The 19,940-nt window shown below is 42.0% G+C and overlaps 1 protein-coding gene and 1 pseudogene across 1 annotated transcript in view; one reads left to right on the plus strand and one right to left on the minus strand.

The window, feature by feature from the left end:
* Positions 1-7,290, plus strand: part of PECR (peroxisomal trans-2-enoyl-CoA reductase) — a 28,498-nt gene extending 21,208 nt beyond the window's left edge. The window contains exons 7-8 of the mRNA XM_045559226.1: positions 3,368-3,479; positions 6,745-7,290. Of these exons, the coding sequence (XP_045415182.1) occupies positions 3,368-3,479; positions 6,745-6,830 (198 nt within the window). The 3' untranslated portion in view covers positions 6,831-7,290. The remainder of the gene's footprint in view (positions 1-3,367; positions 3,480-6,744) is intronic.
* A 5,019-nt stretch (positions 7,291-12,309) lies between these two features.
* Positions 12,310-12,419, minus strand: LOC123644288 (annotated as a pseudogene).
* Between the last annotated feature and the right edge of the window lie 7,521 nt (positions 12,420-19,940).

Raw genomic sequence — 19,940 nt, forward strand, 5'->3', positions numbered from 1 at the left:
TGATTTGCTAACATAAATAACATTTTTAATTAAAAATAGCTACACTTTCACAATTGTTTTACATTTATTTTTCATTTTTACAGATCTCTTTAATAGGCTTAATAGGACACAGCTGGACTCTCACTTCCGCCTCTGCATTTAGTCTGTTGTAATGTCGTTTTGGCAAAAGCATATGAAGTAAATCTGGCTTCGTGCAAATATGTAGTTGGAAAAGGGAGGAGCATTTTCATAGTGTTTTTGGATAATTGTGGATATTCTTCTTTGATACTTAACAAATGGCAGTTTCTTAAAGATTGGCTGCAATGTGGAATCCCATGGCAGTGAACATTCTGTACTCTGTTACATTAAAATCTTTCTCACACTTTAACTGGATCTTTCACCCATATGTGATTTTGTAACATCAGGCGTTGGTCTTTTAGAAATTATTTGTTCACTGAGTTATGCAGATCTTCTGAATGTTGACATACAATTCATTACACAATACTGAAAGATCACATTTGTTAATATCTCCACCGATATCTTCAGAAAAGTCATTGAGTCTCATGGTGACAGGTGCAAGTTTTCCAAAATTCTAATTTTCACTTCAAAGCTCAAATATTATCATAAACAACAAATACTGTTAGTTGTTTTCCTTTGAAGTGGCAGTCTCACTTTGTTTTTGAAAAAAGGTGTGCCAGATACCTAAGTATGAATAACTGTAGTTTGTCAGTAATTCTTTCCAGTAAAACATGGTATTCATGAAAAAAGTTCAGTTCTGCCTTCAGTGGCACATTGCTTTCTTTGAGACACCAATTACACTTCTCTATGCATCAGAAGAGCTTTATGTGTAGATTTCCCATTTCATCACACAAAATAGTAAAAAGATGTGAACTCCATGGTCGAGATTTAATACAATTAATATTTTTTGCCACTTCATCAAGGACATTCTAAAGTGAAACTGGCTGTTTCCCCCCTCGGGAGTACTTGCCAGGGAAGAATATGATGACTTGCTAGCATAATGACTACTAATACAGTTTTGTGTTCCTGCTGTGATTCCTGCCAAGGCTCCAGCAATTTTTCCCATCATTTCTCTAGTACCATCAGTACCAATGTCCACAAACACAGTGAAAAAGACAAATAAGAACTTAGTGTTTTTGACCTTGCAAATCCCCTGAAAAGATCCTGGGGACACCCAGCATTTGGCCTCCCAGGCTTTGTCACCTGCTGATATAAGCAGTTCCTGCACAGAGTTTGGTTGTGACGGCAGGAGAGAGAACGGTGGCTACAGTGAGATCAGAATCAGGGAGTTTTGGCCCCTGCCTGATGTGTCTTAGAGTCTATAGGTGGGCAGAACTTTCACACCAGGCCATTGGCTGCCTACTTAGGAGTGAGTTGCCTTCTCTGAAGTGACAGCCCCTAGAGGGAGAGTTAGGAGCATCAGAATGTAGCTGTAGTTTCAAAAAGAACTGCCTAGGTTCAAGGTTCAACTCAATTGAGTATTGTTTAATGAGTGCCTAATCTATGGGTAAAACACTGTATTAGGAGCTGGGTGATGCAATATCTCATTTTGGGGGAAGGGCTACATAAAGATTCCTTCATTCTGTAAACATTTAATAAGTGCTTATTTTATGCCAAACACTGTCTTTTGACAGTGGTTAGCATAAACACTACTCAATATTTGAAACAAAATTCAGCACAAAGCTGAATTTATTGCATATTTAAATAAAGAGGAGGTATGCAGGCATAGTCTCTCTAAAAAGAGCCGACCACTGATCTTTTTTGTTTTCTGGGAGGGAATGTGGTTTACTGGGATTTGCAGACTATTGGAGGTCATGGTTACCTGGGTCAGATGGTGGTTGTTGGGCTGCTGTTTCAGAAATGAGTTGATTGGAGTGAGTCTCTTCCTGGCTGACTTTAACAAATCATGCTCACAGGGTGAGTTGTTACTGATTGATTAAACAGGTTTAAACCAGCTTTGATGGTTACTTTTTACCATGGCTCAGTACAATCTGCCTTTTCCCAGCAATGTGGGAGCTTTTAAATTATTAGTTCCATACCAGGTCTGTCTAATAGAAATATAATAATAGCTACTAATGTAGTTTTAAACTTTCTAGGAGCCACATTAAGAAAAGTAAAAAGAGGTGAAATTAATTTTAATAATATATTTGACTTAACCCAATATTTCCAAAACATCACCACTTCAACATGTAATCAACATGAAAATTATAAATAAGATATTTTACATTCTTTTTTCCATACTAAGTCTTCCAAATCTAGTGTGTGTGCACTTACAGCACATCTCAATTTGGACCAGCCGCGCTGGAAGTGTTTTAGTAGGCTCATACGGCTAGCGGCCTCATTTTAGTGCAGTTCTCGGCAATCTGCTTGGGAGAAGGCTGTGGCTGCCCTCCAGGCTCTCAGAGTCTCAAAGAGCCATAGTCTTATAAACACAAATGTGAGCGGTTTGTGTGGGGCCAGGACTGGGATGAAGCTAGCAAGGTGTGGGCACAAAATTTGAGGACGTGCTCACTCTCAGGGGTGACTCTGCAAACCTGAGAGTGAAAACCTCCTTAAATCTTGTACCCTAGGCACCTCATTTGCCTCACCCCAGTCCTGGCTCTGCCTGGGGGCCTTTTAAAATTGCAGATTCTAGGGCTCCACCCCAGATTTTACAATTCCTATGATCCTAGAAGGATCTAGAAATCTGGAGTTTCAGTAAGCTTCCCTAGGGATTCTAATGCAGGTGTTTAGGATCATCACCCTTTAGGAAACTCTGCTTCTGCCAACAGCCTCAGATAAGAGTTCCTTTACAGTCAGTGAAATAATTTCTTTCTGCTTGGTTTTGGGAGTAGATGTTGCTGAACTCATCAATTCAGTATCTGAATTTTTAGGGGATGCAATAGTTCTTGTTGTAGAGACCTCTCATAGAGTGTGTTGCTGGGCTTTTGGCCTGACAGGAGCAGAGACTGAACAAGCCAGAATGCCAATTTGTCGCTGCACAGACACACTGACCATTTCATAAAAGGCATGTGGTAGTGATGGAAAATGGGGTTATGGTGGACAATGAAAGATGAAGGAACTGAATTGTTTGAAATGGGAAAGCAGAGATGAAGCGCTGAGCTCACTTTTGGCTTCTTCACATGGTATAGCTTGTCTGACACAACCTAAGCCTCCTTCATGTCTTTCCACCTTTTCCCTATTTATTTACTTACCTGATATCAATGATGCTCAGGTGGAGAAAGGATGTTGTGTCAGATTATGTTGCACGCACACTGTAGGATTCATGTTACAATCCTGTGCTTTGAGATGTATTTATTAGGGAATGTGAAACAGCTAGAAGTGGGGAGGATTTGCTTTTATGTATGCACATGTGGGTTTCTGCTTCCAGATCTCCCCCTTGGTGTGCTTCCTGCTGTCTCCTGCAGCTTCCTTTATCACTGGACAGTTGGTGGATGTGGATGGGGGCCAGTCTCTCTACACTCATTCATATGAGATACCAGGTGAGCAGTAAAGGAATGAGTGGTCACTGGCTTTATGCTTTTTCATGTCCAAGTGTTCAAATTTTCTTAAGTAGTTTTTCTTATAGAACATCAAAATGTGCAAAATGCTTTTATATTCATGATACAATTTTTAAAGGAAATGTTCCTAATCACAGAAAATATCTAAATATCTTTATTATAGAACTTAGCTTTGTATAGCTGAAAAGTTTTTATGCATGCATAGGTTGGTAGAATATGAACCCTGGAAAATATTCTCAGTATGAGTGTATATGTACAAGAAGGAGATAGAAACGAGGTAAGAGGCTGCTATATTTTTAAGGTTTCATTCATTTTTATTCCTCTAAAAAGTGGCTTATGTATCTGAGCAGAAGAATCAGACCTGCTAGATAGGGAGGGGAGTTATGGTGCTATTTTGCACTCTCTTTGGGATATATATTGAAAGAAACCACATGAAATTGCTGTATTTATCATTTTTGATGTACAAAAAACAGTAGTTTCGTAAGTTCCAACAGATACTGATATTACAGACAAATGTCAGCGTGTGAGTGCATGTGTATGTATCTCATGACTAGACCATAGAACTTTGGGGTTGGAAGGGTCCTTAAAAAATCAGATAGTCCAATATCCTAATTTTATAAATGACAAAACAATCCACAGAAGTAAAAGTGTATGTCCAAGCTAAAAACTCTAAGTCACTCCAAGAATGTAGAAAAGGATATAAAATTCTCTTGCTAAAGATAATTGACTAAGTGGCTACTAGCGAATTGATGTAAGATTTATGTAACCCCGGTGTATTTGAATTTCTTATCAGGGACCAAGGTTCAACCTACAGGTTTAAGACCTTTTTTTGCATTAATAAATGATTGGTATCTATGAGAAGGGGAAACACCTCTAACTGTTTGCTGTCTGCTCTCCTATCACAACAACCATCAGCACAGAAAACTTCTGTGAACAAATGTGCGGGGATTTTTCCCCACACACCAAGCAAACAAGCAGTTCTGCAGCAGACCCCAGCCAGGTGTCCTATAATTCAGCTCCGACGCTATCTGCTAATACCTGGAGATAGCATCAGATCCCGCAGGTGAGGGATCTGTTCCATAAGAAGTGTCCACCGCCTCCCCCCCCCACCCCCACCCCCGCCCACTGCCAGACATCAGTCACAAGTCCGGGCCTCTGGAATTTCTGACCAGCCAGCTTCAACTCCTTCTTTGGGTTTGATTAATTTGCCAGAGTAGATCACAGAACTCAGGGAAACACTTAGGTTTACCGGCTTATTATAAAGGATATACAAAGGATACAGATGAAGAGATGCATAGAGCAAGGCATGTGAGAAGGGGCACGGAGCTTCCATGTCCTCCCCACTTCACCACCCTCCAGTAATCCCCATGTGTTTAGCTATCTGGAAGCTCTCAGAACCCAGTCCTCTTGGCTTTTATGGAGGCCTCATTACATAGGCACCACTGATTAAATAAACCATTGGCCATTGTTAATCAACTTAACCTTCATCCTTTCTCCCCTTTCTGGAGGTAGGTGGGGATGAAGTCCCAACCCTCTAATCATACCTTGGTCTTTCTGGTGACCAGCCCCCATGGCAAAGCTACTTAGGGGCTGCCAGCCATCAGTCAATCGTCAGCATATAAAAATACATTACTTTGGAGAGCCTAAGGATTTGAGGAGTTGTATGCCACCAAACAGGGTCAAAGACCAAATATATATTTTACAATATCACAGTAGAACTTTAATTTTACTTATTCTTTTTCCCTCCCATCTATAGTTCTTTACTAAAAACATCAATGTGGTGATGTGCATAAGATACTATAGTTTTAAGGATCTCAGTTGGAGAGGTAGGAATACCTACATGGCTATGCAATATTGTTTTCTGAAAGGATTCAAAGCAGTGGGGGTGGAGGGGGGAGAAGCTTTCCACTTCCCTTACTAGTAGAGTTGAATCAGTATTTGTTATGGTGGGTTGTGTTGGTTTTTCTTTAGAAAGGGAAACAAATTCCAAACCTGTGCTTCACCAGGCTTCCAGTGAAATGATTTTCTTTTGTACTTCTAATGCTGTTTTTTTTTTAATCAGTATAAAATATATGTTTTTAAGTTTTTGAGGAAAGCAACTATATCTATCTTTTAAGAATATGCTCTCCCCCAAATAATGAGTGGGAGTATTCAGCCTTTCAGCGTGGTATTTTCTTTAAGATTGCCAGGTCCAAAGCAAGACTGCCCGGGATGGAAACCTGGCTCTACCCTTGTTAGCTGTATGATCTTGGGAAAGTTAATTTCTATAAAGCTCCCTTTTCTATAATGTGGGAACATACAGTAGTATTTATATCATAGAGCTGTTGGGAGGATTAACTTAGATAATGCACATTTAAAGCCCTATGTCAAATAGGATGCTTTTAGTCCCAACTCAAACGGGCCTAACCAGTAAAGGAACGTTACTGGCTCAGGTAACTGAAAAATAGATTTTCTCATAGCTCAGTGATTTTTCCCCTCTTGCCTCTGCAAAAACATACTTCCACAATGTTGGCTTTATCTTAAGGCTGGCTCTCCAGGTTGCAGGATGGCTACCTGCTGCTCCTAGGGCCGCATACTTCTTTGTTCCAGCTAGACAGAGGGAGAGAAAGAGACGAAGGACTTTGTTCCAGAAATTCTAACAAAACTCTGAGATCCACTCTGTTTTAGACCAGGTTATGCCAATGTCCATCCTCAACTAATAACCACAGCCAGGGAAATATAGTGCACTGACCGACTTAGCTTAGCTTGCATGCCCAAGCCCTGGGGCCAGGGTTCCCCAGAAACTTGTGGATCCTCAAATAGAGACAGAGGCTGTTGGAAGGAGGAGATGGGGGACCGGATGCTGAGGAGGAAACTTTCAGTGCCTGGTACAAAGTAAGCACTTTATTTTAAAATTATTATTAAGGAGACACTATTGAGTATCTATAGTATGCCAAGCACTGTACTTATGGTGTCACTTTAACCCTTACAATTTTAAAAGGTAGATAGATGTTGTCAGATCCTTTAATAGAGGAGAAAACTGAGGCTCAGGAAGAGTAATGTCCCCAGATTCAGGGAAGCTAGTGAATGGCCGACCTGGGATTCAAATCCAGATCTTCTCTCAAACAATCGTCCAAAGACTTTCTTTTTTGTGTGCTGAGAAAATGGGTGAACCAGGGACAATGGCAAGTGGGTTTGATGGAAACTAAGAGGACAAAATGAGGTTAACAGATGTGCAAGCGACACAGGATCTCCACTTATTTTACAGATCATGACAACTGGCCAGAGGGCGCAGGGGACCTCACTGTTGTCAAAAAGATGAAGGAGTCTTTCAAGCACAGAGCTAAGCCCTAGGCTGAGGAAACCAGGAGGCGTCCTTTGTCCCTGAGTGGCCTTAACTTCTTGAGAATGCAGGTCTGCACTTTTTAAGAGCTTATAATTTGTATGGAAAAAAATTTTCTGCTTTTTTAAATGTTACAATGATATCTAGGCAAAAATTATTCCTGAAATAATGCACTTTTATGTCTCAATGTCTTTATAACATATGATTAAAAAAAAATTTAAGTAACAGAAGTTAACATATTTATATGATTTTACTTTTTATTTCTAAGAAAGGTATGTGAAAAATGAAATAATTTGAAATCAATAATAATTAAATGGATCATGAGCTCCCAGGAGGTTTTGTTATTTAATTGTAAAGGTAGAAAATAAATCTAAATTGTGGCATAATTGTGATTATTACAACTAGAATTATACAGTGACTTCCCTTTGGTGGCAAATACTTTTGGATCAATAAAGCCTTATGGTAATTGTTGATGTGTAATTTATTTTGTTCATGAAGTAAAATGTGTATAACCTCTCTTAATTCGAAGAAAAATAAAGCTATATGTTGTGGGTTTTTTTTTTTATTTTTTGCAATGCTTGATTTGTGTCTTGATTTCCTATCCAAAAGTATTCCTTTTTCTCCGTGTATCTCCTTTTTTATGCAAAAGCAAAATTAAAATTACATTTTATGCAAATATATTGGGGTTCAGTATTCTGCCTTCATTTGATCCTGTCTGGCAGTTAGACCCTTATTTATGAAATGCCATTAACAAATTACATGTGTTCATTCTTTGACTTAATCAACTGAACCTCTTTCAAATGACTGAGAAGTAGCTATTTCCCCTTTCCTGATCATGACACTCACCTTAAGTCTCCACAGTGTTGACATCTGTTTATTTCTGATTTAGACATGGAGCCTGCCCTGCAAAGCACTAGACTTAGCTACAACTCCTTATTAGAACTTCTTAAACTATCACTGGGCGGTGATCATTATCTGTATTCTAGAATCATATGTCTAGGCTCCAGGACTTTTGTACACATCATAACAGTGTCCTGTCAATAATATTCTTGTGTTACTACACTTAGTAAATTTTGCTATTGAGTGACTATTCCTGAATAGGCTTAATAATTCACGCAATTCATTATTTTGACATCCTGCTATGTGCTCATCATTATGCTAGGAGTCAGACATACAATAGTGACAAAAAAATACACATGGACCTTGCCCTCGTTGAGTTTACAATAGAGAGTGAGAGAGCATGCGCATGCTTGCGGGCCAACCATGAATCAAACCACACCCATAAATTTAAAATTCCCAAATGTGCTAAGTGCCACAAAGGATAAGGCCATGGTGCCCAAGGTGAATAACAGGAAGAAAAAGACATCTGGAGGAAAACAAAACAATTCTATAATTGTTCGTGTTAAAAGAGCCTGTTAATATAAGACGACCCTTGTGGATGTTGTTCCTCACCCACACACTGATCTTTCAGTTCGTGGCTAATGTTAGTTCAGGTCCTCTGAGAAGCAGATGCCAAGATGTCAGAAGATGTGCACGAGACTCGCTGGGGAATATGCCTGTGGAGGGGAAGGCAGGGAGCCTGGGACGGCACCGATGGCCTTCAGACTGTGCTGCAAGGCTGACATGGGTAAAAGAGAGGGGAGGGAGGACTGGGCAGGAAGCTTCTGAGCCTTCGCAGGCCAGGGTTGCTGTCTGTGTGCATTTATAGTTAAAGTGGCCTAAGGGAGTGCCCAGAGGCACTGAGTGGATCAGCTGGGTTCCACCTGTGTTCCTCCTTGTCCCACTGTGTAAAAGTAGCCCTATGTCCTTCTGCTGGTGCCTAGACAAGTGGAGTCCAAAGTGTCCTGGCATCAGTCATAGTTTGTAGCTATGGGACTTTACCATGTCCCGTGGCAATAGTCACCCTCCTTGGGACCAGATTTCCAGTGCTGCTGTACCTTTGAATCCCACAGTGGATCATTGGGAGTGATGGAAAGTTGGGCTACTCCTGATTTCACCCACTGGTTCCCAGATGTGTTTCCAAACCTACTGGGGACACGCATCCTGAAAAATGGTGCGCCAACCCGGCCCCTCAGCTGTGCCTGTGGATGGTGCGGTGCGTGATAGAATTAGTGGTTCCACCCTCAGGGACCCACCTTGCCTCTCCTTCACCGGGAAGTGGGTCCCCTGGCTGGATGCCATGTCGCATGGCATTCCTGCCTGTGGATCAGGCTTTCTATAAGCCCCCAGATAGTGGTGGTGTCTGAGTCCCTGCAGGCAGAAAAGGCAAAATCTTATCTGAAATAGCTGTCTGTCGCTATGAGGAGTAACACAGATACCATGCAACAATTTGAACAGGGAAAATTTCATATAAAGAATTATTAACTGTTACAGGGGATTGGAGTGATGAGGGTGTGGCCAGGAGGAAGTGAAGAGAACTTTAAAGAATGTGAGAATAGCAGATGTCGGGACTAGCCCAAGGAAGAGCCCTCCCCAGCGCCCCTGGGGCTGACACCCAGACCTAGTTGGGAAGCCACGGCTGTGGCTCACTGGTTGGCAGAGAAGTCGCTGTGGTGCTCTGTTGGTGGAACTTGCTAGAAATCTGCCCTCGAGAGTGCTGGGAAAACTGCATAGGGAGGTGTCTCACCAGAGGCTCCTGCCGTAAATCTAGGCGAGGGAAGGGCCGGGCAGCTGGTGCTGCAGGCCGGAGTTTGGGAGGGGCCAGCGCTGCACCCTGCAGGAGGCAAAGACCTCTTCCTCCTGCGACGTCGCTCCATCGCCCTCTACTGACGAAGCCTCAGTGCCAGCTGGCCCAGGGAAACCGGCTTAAAGGGCCCAGATCCATTTTCACGGAGCTGAGAAGCAATACATGTAGGACCCGCCTGCTTGCGGACTTGCCCTCCTGTGGCCCGTTGGTCTCCTTAAAGAGCAGTGCCACGGCAGGGCTCAGCACTGGCCTGTGTTGCAGACAGGCTGGATGCTCAGAGGCCCGGGGTAAGTGAGAGGCAGAGCTTAGTGTGCCGTTGGCAGCTTCCCTCCCTCCCTGTGCCTATCGCACCAGTTCTGGGCTGGCCAGCGAAGAAGGCCAGCCAACATCATCAGCTGAGTCCCCTTGTCTGCTTGGGTGTCCTGCTCCTCTTCCATGAGCGATGCTTTCTGGGGGCATTAAGGTGTAAGACAAAAATGACACTGTGTGCCCACTCCCCTAAGTCCACCCGTAGGCCTCCACCCCAGACCCAGTTTCCCGGCCAAGCAACCAGGCCATTAACCACTGTTGAGGAATCTGTATATATTCTCACCTCAGGCTACTTTTCTTTCCACTGTTGACAGCAGTTGCACTGTTTGCAGGCTGTTCGCTAGAAAGATTTTCTGCTCTATCTTATGGGGCCGCCCCCGAATGCTGCTCTAATGAAGTTCTGACAGCTGTGAAGGAGAGAGGGAAGGAAGCAGGATTGGATAGGAGAAATCTCAGACTGCAGCACAGTCCGAGAAAGTCTGGGCCAGGCTAATGGTAAGTTCTCAAGCCAAAGTCACCCACTGAAGCAGCCCTTGTCCTACAAGAACAGGCCTCCTTGGCTGGGAGGGGGAAGGCCTGGGTAAGTCCAGAGGGCAGCAGCTGGGCCCGGCAGCCAGTCAGTTATGCTCCCCATAGCAGGAGGTCTAAGGGGTGCATTTTCATGGCTTCCACTTGGCCATCCTGTAGGTATAAAACTTCACCACTGACCCCGTTTATTTTTAACACTAGCCAGGGACTTGGCTCCAAGGAGTGTCACTTTTTGCTTAATTGTGGAACATCAGCCTGTCTAGGCAGTGCCTCCTTGGAATTCCAAAGCCTGGGTGCAAAGCTTCAACTTGAGCTTTGATTTCTTCTCTTAGTATTTCTTCTGCACTCCCTGTTTACAGGGGGTCATTTCACCAAAGGAGCTATCTGTTGAAATAAGACCAACTATCGTAGCAGGAATACTCTAAGATCATATTCAAGAAAGGTTTACTAGATCAAAAGCTAGCGATCATTTAGCCCTTGTTTTCAGACAGCCCAGATCTCCAAGATATTTTGAATCTCGTCTGTGGATCATACTGATTTGTATGGTAACCAAGGCCCTCTATTGCTTAGTGCCAGCTTTTGAGTAGCTGTGGCTGGGTCAGGTGAGACGCACGCCTGCACTCTGCCTGGTGCGAGTTGGATTGTCAGGACCTGCCAAGTCCTGATGCCATCAGCATCTGCGCTGTCTTCCTGGGGGCCTCCTCACTCCTCTGGTCTAGGTGGGCCTGCCACCTGTCCTTGTTGGTAGCCTCCAAACTTGCTTTCCTTGAGGTTGTCAGTTCCCTAAAAGGAAGAATCTTGAAACCCCCTTCTTGACTGAGGGCCACCCTTTGCGGAGGTTACTAACCTTTCTGCTTATGGCTTCCTTGTGTCCTATCTGCTTTTTTGGCCTTTTCTGTCCATTCCTGCAGAGCTCTTGTTGGACTCTGTCTTTCCACGAGTAACGGATTCTAGAGTCCACTGGAGTCCAATTGCCCAGGTTCGGATTCCAGCTTCTACCACTGACTTGCTCTGTGAGGGCTTTGAAACAGCTGAGGAATTTGAATTCAGAATTACTGGTCGGTCGTTTTCTTAGGTGTGATAATGGCGTGGCATTTATTATTATTATTATTATTATTTTGACGTCCTTACCCATTAGAGAAGAAATGTTGATGTCTGGGGTTTACTCTAAAATATTGCAGCTTAAAACAAACAGAGGAGGGGCTGGGGTAGGTGAAGGGAGATCGGCAGCATGGTAGTAATTGTTTAAGCTGGTGATAGATAACATATTATATGGTTAATTCTATTATTCTCTCTACCTTTGGGTAAGTTTAGAATTTCCTCAAATAAAAAGTATAAAATAAAAATGGACTCGTTAATTACTTGGTTGGGGATAACATAGGGAAGAGTTAGTTGGTATTTATATAGCTTTATATACATGTAATGGTTATTGGGGTGAAACAGGAGGGAGTGTGCATGAGCCTGTAGTAGTTTATGGGGATTCATGAGTGTGACAGAGGGTATAGAAGACCAGGTCCCAAATGGAATATGGATTTGGTGGTGCAAAACTATTGCCCCTTGACCTGGAGAGACTCCATGTGCCCCTGGCTGGTCAGTGTCCCAGGCTGGGTTAGTCAGCATTACCAGTTGGACAGCTGAGTCAACAGAGTCCAGTTATTTGGTTGTGTTGATGTACCTCAGTTCTTATGCTTTGACTAGGGAAATTATATTTAGTTGGTAAATTTGGGAAAAACTCAAACAAATCAGCAAATTAAAAAAAGTATTCTTTGTTTCTCTTGAATATTTTGGACCATTCGGCTTCTATTTTCATTTGCCTAGACTGAGTCACAAGTTTAGTCAGAGTTTGTAGTTCTAAGTATGACTCAACAGAGTCAGCTTTTTCAAATGTGAATAATTATCATGGACTTAAATAGCAAAGATTAAAAAAAAGAGCCTTTTCTATAAGTGATTCAGAGTAGATGTAAGTCAGAATTTCTTACGCTGTAGTTTTAACCTTCTGGGTAGAGGACATAGATAGATATTAAACTGATAAGAACAGATACTACACTTAATCTTAGCCAAAAGGCTGAGAAGAGATTAATTTTAACCTTTTGGAAAAAAAGCTGTATACTGTAGGTTATTTTGTTAGATTTCTTTGGCTTCCTGTTTTCAGAGGAACTAAAAAGAGTGGAACAGCCTATTTCTGGTTTTACTGAAGCCGTTTAACAATCCTTGGTGGTTTTAAAAATTCCAAAATACAAAGAAATAAAGAAGTTCAATTTGAGTTTATAGTAAAAGCTGAGGAGAAGGGCAAAGATCTTACAATAGGTGTCTCTACGGCAGATGAGACTTTCTGGAAGAAGACTAACCTAGCATCGAATCTGGGTTTGGGAATAATAGGATTGATTGTGGAGGGCAGGGAGATTGGTATGGATATGAACTGGGGAAAGTGGATGCTTTTACCCAGTTCTTTCTAATTAGTTGTTACCGTTTTACTTGGAAGAATGAAACTAAAGACAGAGATTTCAGTGAGATACAAAGCAGACATTTTGATGAACAGGCAAAGTAAGAGTGCGTGTGAGAAAGAGAGAGAGAGAGAGAGAGAGAATGGGCCTCATGGTGGGCTTGTGTGTTCAAATTGGAAAGCAGAAATAAATTGCCCACAAAGTCAAATTACAGAATCAAAACATGATGGATAACAATAGCTTGCATTTATTAAGTGATTACTATATGCCAGACACTGCTAAGCCCTTTGCATGTATTATCTCATTTGAATCTTATAAAAACCTTGTAGGGTAGGTTCCAATATTACCAGCATTCTCTAATTGAGGAAACTGGCACAAACAGGTCAGATAACTTGTTGAAGATCACAGATGGCAGAAGTGGATTGGAACAAAAGGATTCACTTCAGAGCCTGTGACCACTGCAATATAGTGAGAGAGACAGACAAGTACCCAGGTACCGGGTACTTAAAAAAAAAATTTTAATAGAACTTTTCAAATGCACACTGGAGTAAAGAGAATAGTATAATAATAGTTCCCATCACCCAGCTTTGAGAAGTATTCATATTTTTCCAAATTTGTTTGTCTAGTTCTCCCACTTGATTTGTATTTCAGAGCAAATTCCAAAATTTTAACCTTCCTTAACCTTTTAACCTGTCATTGCATAGCAAGTAGTAATTTTAATCTGATTGAAAATATTAATGTGAACGCAAAAATGTGGCTGTCTGTGGGAGACTGAGTCACCACGGTAGCAGACAAAAGCCCACGTGGCCACCATTAGCATGCGCACCTACCACGGCCACAAGAGACACGCCCCATCCACCCCCTAAAAACGTTTGGTTTGCTTGGCATGTACATCCCTCTTTTTAGAAGGATGCATCAGACTCTCAGAGGTGAATTCATTAAACCATCTCCCTTTCCTCTGAATGCATGTCAAAAAGAAATCTAAAATATTGATTTGTAGGGCAGCTTTGCCTGAAGGAAAATCCTGGGCTGGCCTGGCCTATAAGCATTTTCAGGTAGCCTGGGAGCTTTGTGTAAGTCTAGAGCGTGTGTGGCAGTTTCTGGGGAGTTTGTGAGCATGACTTAGCATCCCTGAATTTTGAGAACTGTAGAGAGAGGGATAGCAAGTTTCAGTTTCCAGTCTACAAGCCCTCAGGCCAGTCTGGAGGCAGTGAGAGTTTGTTGCATCTCCCACCTGGTCTTTATCAATTTGCCTTTGCTGCCCTAACTCAGCAGCCTCAATGCTTCTTTACATCCCCGTCCATCGTGCTGCTTTCATCCTTTTATTTTAAAGAGAAATTATTTATTAGGAATGTATTAATAACGTCTTTTTGATTGTACTGGTATTTATATTGAAATTGCTATTTGTAAGCGCTCTGATCACAAATTTGCATAGGTTGATTGGTCTGCACTTAGTTCTATATTCCAGTGGGGGAAAAATATCAGAACTGTGTGTCTCTCTCTTTTTCTGTCTCTGATAGATAGAAAGATAGATCTACATTTTTTTTCATTGTTTAAATTGTGGTATAATTAATATAACATAAGATCTGCCATTTTAACCATTTTTAAGCGTATGATCCTTATTGTAATTATAGACAACCCTAAGGTAGAATTCCAGTTTCTCAAATAGCAAGAAAAATTCAAATATGCATTACCTCAATGCTATCCAAATTCAAATTCCCAAAATCCAAGTATGTTTGAGAAAATATCTAGAGTATATTAAGAGAAAATAGAATTAGATACACAGTTACTGGAAAAATGTCAGATATTTCTAGAAAGATAAAATGGAAACTGCTGGGTACTAGTGGTGGAATGGTGCTGGCAGACCATTATTTGTTTAAATATAGTTTAATTCACATAATTTTTAGCTTCCAACAAATGTGTTCACACTATTATTTTGTTTTTCTGTCATCAAACACCAAACACATTAAAGCAAAATATTCATATGCAATTGTCCAAATTTTACCAACAAGAGATGAATAATTTTCACCAAGTATTTTTTAATTGATTGGAGTGTGGTTTTTTTTTTTTTTTTTTTTTAGACAGAGTCTTGCTTTGTCACCTGGGCTAGAGTGCGGTGTCATCACCATGGCTCACTGCAAACTCCTGGGCTCGAGCAATCCTCCTGCCTCAGCCTCTCAAGTAGCTGGGACTACAGGTGCACCACTAAGCCCAGCTAATTTTTTTATTTTTATAGAGATGGGGTCTTGCTGTTGCTCAGGCTGGTCTCAAACTCCTGACCTTAAGCAATCCTCCTGCCTCGGCCTCCCCAAGTGCTAGTAATACAGGGGTGAGCCACCATACCTGGCCCAGAGTGTGCTTTTTCAAACAGGTAATTCTTTTGGAGTCCATGAAATCTCACATCATTTCAATAAACTTTTAAGGGTGTATGAATCACAACACTTCAAACTCCTTTTAGAGGAAAATATTCTTGTAAGCAGAAATTATCTCCTTTATTTAAATTATAGTTTTGCATAATTTGGTTATCTATTTGGTATCTACTACTTGAATAAGAAGCCTGATTTTTTTTTTTTTTTTTTTTTTAGACAGGGTGTCGCTTTGTTGCCCAGGCTGGAGCTGGAGTGCAGTGTCATGATCATAGCTCAGTGCAGCCTCAAACTCCTAGGCTTAAGCGACCCTCCTAGCTCAGTCTTCTGAGTAGCTGGGACTACAGGCATGAACCACCACATTCAGCTGATTTTTAAAATTTTTTTGTAGAGACAGGCTCTCACTATGTTGCTGAGGCTAGTTTCAAACTCCTGGCTTCAAGTAATATTCCTTTCTCAGTCTCCCGAAGTTCTGGGATTACAGGCATGAAGCTACCATATCTGGCTGGAAGCTTGATTTTAAATACGAAATAGTTCTACCTGACTGGCCTTGTAAAATCTAAGTTTACTCTGAGGACAGAGTAACAACATTTTAATAATTTCTCTTTACTCAAAAATTAAGGCCCCTACAGTAAAAGGTTAACTGTCCCAGAGAAGAGTTTTTTGTGTTTGTTTTTTTTTGTGTTTTCTAACCGCATTTTATTTGAGGTGAAATTGACATAATGTAAATTAACCATTTTTAAATGAATGATCCAGTGGTGTTTAGTCCATTCACAAAGCCATGCAATCACTATCTCTGTCTAGTTCCAACATATTTCCAGCACTCCAGAAGGAAACCCCATATACATTAAGCAGTTGCTCCTCCATTTCCCAGTCCCCCCAGCCCTAGCAGCCACCAGTTGGCATGATGTCTCTATGGATATCTTATGTAAGTTGAACGATATAATATGTGACCTTTTGTGTCTCGCTTTTTTCACTTACCATGATGTTTTTGAAGTTCATCTACACTATCAGTACTTCTAGGGAGGAGTTTTTAATCATTTTAATGTGGATGAGACTGCCTCTATTTGTAGAAAGTTTCCTGAACCTTATTTCTAGAATGTTCTTTCTGAAGAGCAGAAGGCTTAAATGGTATTGCCTGGAGGACTTAATCTTATGTTGAAGAAATCTGAGAATCTGAGAAAAGAATTGCTGGCATTTCCAGAGGGAGGAAATCCTATGCCTGTGTCACTCCCCACTGGGATGGAGTTAGGTGCGGGGTTGCCAGGCAGGGGCTGCTGCGATGCACCGTGCAGACCCTCCCTCAGGAAGGAAGGGTTATTAGGCAAGCTGCCAGGAGTGCTGCCAGCAGACAGTCTGCAGCTGTCACCCCCTTCCCGGGCAACCTCAGCTGAAGAGAGCTGCCTCAACCAAGGCCATGTTCCTTTCTCAGGTGGCCCTCACTCAGAGACTGACTATCGTGGTGGGGTTATTAAGGGCCAGTTCTCATGCACCAACTCAGAACAGCTCTGAATTTTTATTGTCATTGACCAAGGCCCAATCCTGCTTCCTTTTCTTCCCTTCTTTTCCACAGGTGTTGATTCCATGAGCATGACCTAAATAAATCTCCTGCACCTCCATCTCAGAGTCGGCTTCCCTGAGAACCCAATCTACAATACCAGATGTTTTACGTGGTTACATGAGGTGCTCCAGAGAAGGAACAAAGGTCTGCACCTCCTCTAAGTTGAGAAGCTTTGCTCTTTTGCTCCTGGAGGCTGTCTGTGGGTACCAGAGGTCTTCTCTCCTAGTTTTACAATTTTTTAATGTCTTTAAATCAACCTCTTCTGGGTATTGGTGGGGTGGCAATTAAGGATTTTGCCTTTATTTGTAAGCTTTACATTCCTACAAGAACCATTCTCCTGTCTGGCCAAGATGTGCATTTTCACACATTCTCTTATATTTTCAAGGACATCACGGTGCCAGGAACCATGAAAGGGATATACTCACATTTTGGATCAAATTGGTGTACCAATTCATCTTCATAATCCATTTTCTATAAGCAAGAAACCGTATTTGTTTAACATCAACTGTGCAGGGACAGCTCTCGCCTGGACTAAGGAACACTCATGATTAGTCAAAGGAGCCTAGGGACAAAATATAGGGTGCCTAGCCTTCTTGGGGGGCATAGAGGAAAGATGTAAGAGATAAGGAGGGGTGGCTCAGTTTACCTTCCCTACCTGAAGTGACAAGGCCTTTCTAAACTGAAAACAACTCAGAACGAGAGCTCATAGAGAGAAGACCCTGGGAGGCTCAGCCTGGGGAGGGAGAGTGGAGCTTCCAGACGAATCTTAAAACCTCAGAAGGCTGTTGAAAGGGGCACACATAGCATACACTTCAAAGAGGCCTCCACTTGGGTTAAGCAAAACATTAAGCATTTATCAGTTTGGGAGTTCGACCTGTCCCCAGGTCTCAGTACTGGCATGTAGTGTTGTGCTGTCATGGGGACCGACTGCCACCTTCCTCTAGCAAAGGCTCACTGTCAGTGCTCTTCGGGGACCGGCCTCTCCCCTTCCCCCTTCACCATCTCTGTTCCAGCATCTCCCCATTCCCTGCTCCTCACACCGAGCAGGAGCACTCCTCGTACTTTCCTTCCATTACCACGCAGAGTGATGCATTTCTCTTTCTCTCCCTCCCAGCACATGTATCCGAGGGAATTTTCACATAGCCAGAATGGTCCAGCAATGCATTTCACCAAACAAGAGACAGTTCTTTCTCTGGGAAGTATCTGGACTTCCACCTTTTATTCTATATTGTCAAGCTGTTTCCAAGAGAGATTTATTTAAATAGATAAAAGGAAAAATAAATAAATAATAAAATTTTAAAACAAAACCAAAACAATTTTAATCATTTATTTAAATTAATTCCTTTATATTATTTAAGAAATGTGTGTAGTGGCCCATATACTTTTCCATGGTTTTTAGGCTAATAAATCAAATACCAGCACTTAATATGACTAAATGAAATAGTAATACAATATTCAGTGATATTTAGCACATGGTAGCCAAGAGGAGAGAGGTCTTATTGCTCAGTTTAGCAGTGCCCTGAAGGGGCCTACTGCTAGTTTAAATTTCCCACTGAAATATTACTATGGCCCTTTAACCTCTAAGCCCACATAAGTATTATAGCTGTAGCAACTTTCTATATGTTGAGTGAAGGAAATCTCTCTTTTTTAAAACGTAAAGATGGGGGTCTCGCTATGTTGCCCAGGCTCGTCTTGAACTCCTGAGCTCAAGTGATCCTTCTGCCCCAGCCTTTGGTGTAGCTACAGACCCACTTTCTAACTCATTTCAGATCCTTAACTCCATGTTCCAAGAAATTGCGGTTCATTTACAATTGAAGGCCAGGAGGTGGCAGCACAGAGAATTATAGGAAAGTTTGTACTATTTAATATAACCTTTGTGGGAAGTTAGAGTTTAACTGCACTAGGAGGAGGTATGGCATGACAGGTGGGTCCAGGCTTATGTTTAATTTTAGTTAGGTATACTATGGAGAGACTTTGGAGAACATAAAATACTTGGGATTGTAGGGAGGCTGATCTTCCAGAGGTGAAAAGAAGTCAGATTCCATATCTCATCTCTAGACCTGAGAATTGAGACTGTTCTGGGCATCTGAGAAGTGTCTGTGATGGCAGGATAGTTAGCTGTGACAGTAGAGTTAGATATAGGAGTATACTTAGATATGGGGACATAATTAGAATTGGGATTATTGTTAGATATAGCACTATAGTTTGCTATGAGAATATAGCTAGATAGGGCAGTATAGTCAGCTATATAGAATATACTGCTATATACTGTTAGATACAGCAGTATAGTTAGCTATGGGCATACAGCTAGATAGGGCAGTATAGTCAGCTACGGCAGTATAGTTAGTTATGGGAATATAGTTAGCTATGGGAGTATAGTCAGCTATGGTGGTATAGTTAATCACAGGGAGGATGAGGGTGAGTTAAGGAAGAACACAATGTCAGAACCAAAAGGGGTGGGTTCCTTGAGGCACAGATGAACACAGAACATTTGAGTTTCATAATTTTCTAGTTTGGGCTCTGGGTAGATTTGCTCTGGGTAGTACTCTGAAGATGAGTACTGTTTATTCTTCATCTTTGTATTCCACAAAGGGCTGAGCACAGTGCCATACTTATTGACACTCAATAAGTATTTGTGCGGTTGAATAATTTCAAGGAGTCACAGCTGGCTATGGAAGGCGATGGGGTCGATCTGACTCAGATACATATACTTTATTAACAACAATTGCAGCTAACATTTGTGCAGTGCTTCCCATTTCCCATGAAACTGTACTCAGTGCTTTATGTGGATTATTTCACCCGATCCTGACTGCAGACACATGGAGGCACCATTATGCCAAGGCCCAGAACTGCCCTGCCAGTGGTTCTCAAACTTGGCATGCCTCAGAATTTCCCAGCCTGAGCAGCAGGGCCGACCAGGGTGAGGGGAGGGAAGGGCATGGGGTACGCCATGTAAGGAGGCACTCACTTTCAGGGCTGTGCAATTGCAGGGACGGCCCCAAGAGTAAGTGCCTTCTTGCGTGGTGCACCCCAGACCCCTCATATGTCTCACCCTCATTCCTGCCCTGCTGGGGAGCCTTTTAAAATTGCAGATTCTGGGTCTTCCACCCCAGAAATTACAGTTCAAAAGATCTCAAGTAGGGTCTGGGAGTGTGGAGTTTCAGTAAGCTTCCCCAGGGATTCCACTGTGGGTGTTAAGGATCATCACTCTTTAAGAAACTCTGCTC

This window comes from Lemur catta, chromosome 8, assembly GCF_020740605.2.
Source record: "Lemur catta isolate mLemCat1 chromosome 8, mLemCat1.pri, whole genome shotgun sequence".
NCBI classification, from domain to species: domain Eukaryota; kingdom Metazoa; phylum Chordata; class Mammalia; order Primates; family Lemuridae; genus Lemur; species Lemur catta.